A 3858-nucleotide genomic window follows, 5' to 3' on the forward strand; every position below is an offset into this window, starting at 1 on the left:
AACCTATCAACATGGGGAAACCTATCAACCTATCAACATGGGGAAACCTATCAACCTATCAACATGGGGAACCTATCAACCTATCAACATGGGGAACCTATCATCCTATCAACATGGGAAACCTATCAACCTATCAACATGGGAAACCTATCAACCTATCAACATGGGGAACCTATCAACATGGGGGAACCTATCAACATGGGGGAACCTATCAACATGGGGGAACCTATCAACATGGGGGAACCTATCAACATGGGGGAACCTATCAACATGGGGGAGCCTATCAACATGGGGGAACCTATCAACATGGGGGAACCTATCAACATGGGGGAACCTATCAACATGGGGGAACCTATCAACATGGGGAACCTATCAACATGGGGGAACCTATCAACATGGGGGAACCTATCAACATGGGGAACCTATCAACATGGGGGAACCTATCAACATGGGGAACCTATCAACATGGGGGAACCTATCAACCTATCAACATGGGGAAACCTATCAACATGGGGAAACCTATCAACATGGGGAAACCTATCAACATGGGGAAACCTATCAACATGGGGGAACCTATCAACATGGGGAAACCTATCAACATGGGGAAACCTATCAACATGGGGGAACCTATCAACATGGGGAACCTATCAACATGGGGGAACCTATCAACCTATCAACATGGGGAAACCTATCAACATGGGGGAACCTATCAACATGGGGAACCTATCAACATGGGGAAACCTATCAACCTATCAACATGGGGAAACCTATCAACATGGGGGAACCTATCAACATGGGGAACCTATCAACATGGGGGACCTATCAACCTATCAACATGGGGAAACCTATCAACCTATCAACATGGGGAAACCTATCAACATGGGGGAACCTATCAACATGGGGAACCTATCAACATGGGGAACCTATCAACATGGGGAACCTATCAACATGGGGGAACCTATCAACATGGGGGAACCTATCATCCTATCAACATGGGGGAACCTATCAACCTATCAACATGGGGGAACCTATCAACATGGGGAACCTATCAACATGGGGGAACCTATCAACATGGGGGAACCTATCATCCTATCAACATGGGGGAACCTATCAACATGGGGAACCTATCAACATGGGGAACCTATCAACATGGGGGAACCTATCAACATGGGGGAACCTATCAACATGGGGGAACCTATCAACATGGGGAACCTATCAACCTATCAACATGGGGAAACCTATCAACATGGGGGAACCTATCAACCTATCAACATGGGGAAACCTATCAACATGGGGAACCTATCAACCTATCAACATGGGGAAACCTATCAACATGGGGAACCTATCAACCTATCAACATGGGGAAACCTATCAACATGGGGGAACCTATCAACATGGGGGAACCTATCAACATGGGGAAACCTATCAACATGGGGGAACCTATCAACATGGGGGAACCTATCAACATGGGGAAACCTATCAACATGGGGGAACCTATCAACATGGGGGAACCTATCATCCTATCAACATGGGGGAACCTATCAACCTATCAACACTGGGAAACCTATCAACATGGGGAAACCTATCAACATGGGGGAACCTATCAACCTATCAACATGGGGGAACCTATCAACATGGGGGAACCTATCATCCTATCAACATGGGGGAACCTATCAACATGGGGAACCTATCAACATGGGGAAACCTATCAACATGGGGGAACCTATCAACATGGGGGAACCTATCAACATGGGGGAACCTATCAACATGGGGGAATCTATCCTTTACAGGTCCTTACATGGGGAAACCTATCCTTGCCTGTCTGACTGTGTTTGTGTGTTCCAGGGTGATCTGTAAACTCCTAGCCTCTAACAGTGAGAACATCAGAGTCCAGGCTCTAAAAGTCCTGGGATACTTCCTCAAACACCTCGGACACAAGTGAGTACCTGGATGGATGTGTATGTGTTTGTATGTGTGTGTGTGTGTTTGTGTGTGTGTGTGTGTGTGTGTGTGTGTGTGTGTGTGTGTGTGTGTGTGTGTGTGTGTGTGTGTGTGTGTGTGTGTGTGTGTGTGTGTGTGTGTGTGTGTGTGTGTGTGTGTGTGTGTGTGTGTGTGTGTGTGTGTGTGTGTGTGTGTGTTTGTTGCTATTCCTGAGTATAGAACCTCCGCAAACAAACACAGACAATCATATTTCAATCCGCCAGGCGCGACACAAAACACAGAAATAAAGATATAATTCACGCCTTACCTTTGACGAACTTCTTTTGTTGGCACTCCAATATGTCCCCTAAACATCATAAATGGTTCTTTTGTTCAATTAATTCCTTCGATATATATCCAAAATATCAATTTATTTGGGACTTTTGATCCAGAAAAACACTGATTTCAACTCGCGCAACATGACTAGAAAATATCTCATAAGTTACCGTGATCTTTGTCCAAACATTTCAAACAACTTTCCTAAAACAACTTTAGGTATTTTTAACGTAAATAATCGATTAAATGTAAGACGGGATAAACTGTGTTCAATACCGGACGAAAACAAAGTGGAGCGAGCTTTCAGGTCACGCGCCTCTAACCAAGAGTACACTCCTCTATACCCTCGTTCTGAACAGGGCTACTTCTTCATTTCTCAAAGGAAAAACCTCAATCAATTTCTAAAGACTGTTGACATCCAGTGGAAGTGATAGGAACTGCAAGAAGGTCCCTTAAAAATCTGGATTCCCAATGAAAACCTATTGAAAAGCGAGTGAACTCAAAAAAAAAAAATCTGAATGGTTTGTCCTCGGGGTGTCGCCTGCTACATAAGTTCTGTTGTACTCACAGACATGATTCAAACAGTTTTAGAAACTTCAGAGGGTTTTCTATCCAGATGTTATACTAATACTATATCCAATACTACTAATATGCATATCCTAGCTTCTGGGCCTGAGTAGCAGGCAGTTAACTTTGGACACGCTTTTCATCCGGACGTGAAAATACTGCCCCCTATATCCTTATTGTAGTTTTAATGACGTTTACACAAGCGTACGAGTTCCATTAAGTGCCTATGTATATCTCAATGTTGAGATAGTTTCCACTTTGTTATAATGTTTAAATAATACCGTTATACCTTTTATATAAAATATGTAATGTGCAACAATATTGAAGGAACATTTGAATTTGCAGTGTAAAAACTCAACATGAAAAAAAAGTGCGAATGACATTTACTCTCACGGGTAGCCAAAAATTACTATCTGAAAGCCACGCCCCCAATATGCCATGCCTTTGGATTGCCCAAACATGTGTTTTTCTTTTTAGGGGGTAGATTGGCTTTAATATTGCAGATATATTGTGGCTTCTATCAATGTATTTGTCTGCAGAATTTCCAATCCCCCCCATGTATATATATATATTTTGTAAATATACCAGTCAAAAGTTTTAGAACACCTGACACGTCTGCCCCCGCTCTTCCCTCCCCCTGAGGGTGCCAGGCTGCCCTGCATTACGCACTCCTGTCATCTATTACACACACAAGCCTTCCCTTGTCACGCACATCAGCGATATTGGGCTCAACTGGACTCACTCACCTGTTTATGACCTCTGTTTATGACCTCTGTTTATGACCTCTGTTTATGACCTCCCTTTATGACCTCTGTTTATGACCTCCCTTTATGACCTCTGTTTATGACTTCTGTTTATGACCTCTGTTTATGACCTCTGTTTATGACCTCTGTTTATGACCTCCCTTTATGACCTCTGTTTATGACTTCTGTTTATGACCTCTGTTTATGACCTCTGTTTATGACCTCCCTTTATGACCTCTGTTTATGACCTCTGTTTATGACCTCCCTTTATGACTTCTGTTTATGACCTCTG

At 43.2% G+C, this 3858-nt stretch overlaps 1 protein-coding gene across 1 annotated transcript in view; it reads left to right on the top strand.

Moving 5' to 3' along the window:
* The window catches only part of LOC124029402 (neurobeachin-like), a gene marked incomplete at both ends in the record, with an annotated part of 14326 nt that extends 12388 nt beyond the window's left edge, over nt 1–1938 (top strand). Inside the window, one exon of the mRNA XM_046341119.1 lies at nt 1846–1938. Within this exon, the coding sequence (XP_046197075.1) occupies nt 1846–1938 (93 nt within the window). The remainder of the gene's footprint in view (nt 1–1845) is intronic.
* Between the last annotated feature and the right edge of the window lie 1920 nt (nt 1939–3858).

The sequence above is a fragment of the Oncorhynchus gorbuscha genome, unplaced genomic scaffold, assembly GCF_021184085.1.
Source record: "Oncorhynchus gorbuscha isolate QuinsamMale2020 ecotype Even-year unplaced genomic scaffold, OgorEven_v1.0 Un_scaffold_6222, whole genome shotgun sequence".
NCBI lineage: Eukaryota > Metazoa > Chordata > Actinopteri > Salmoniformes > Salmonidae > Oncorhynchus > Oncorhynchus gorbuscha.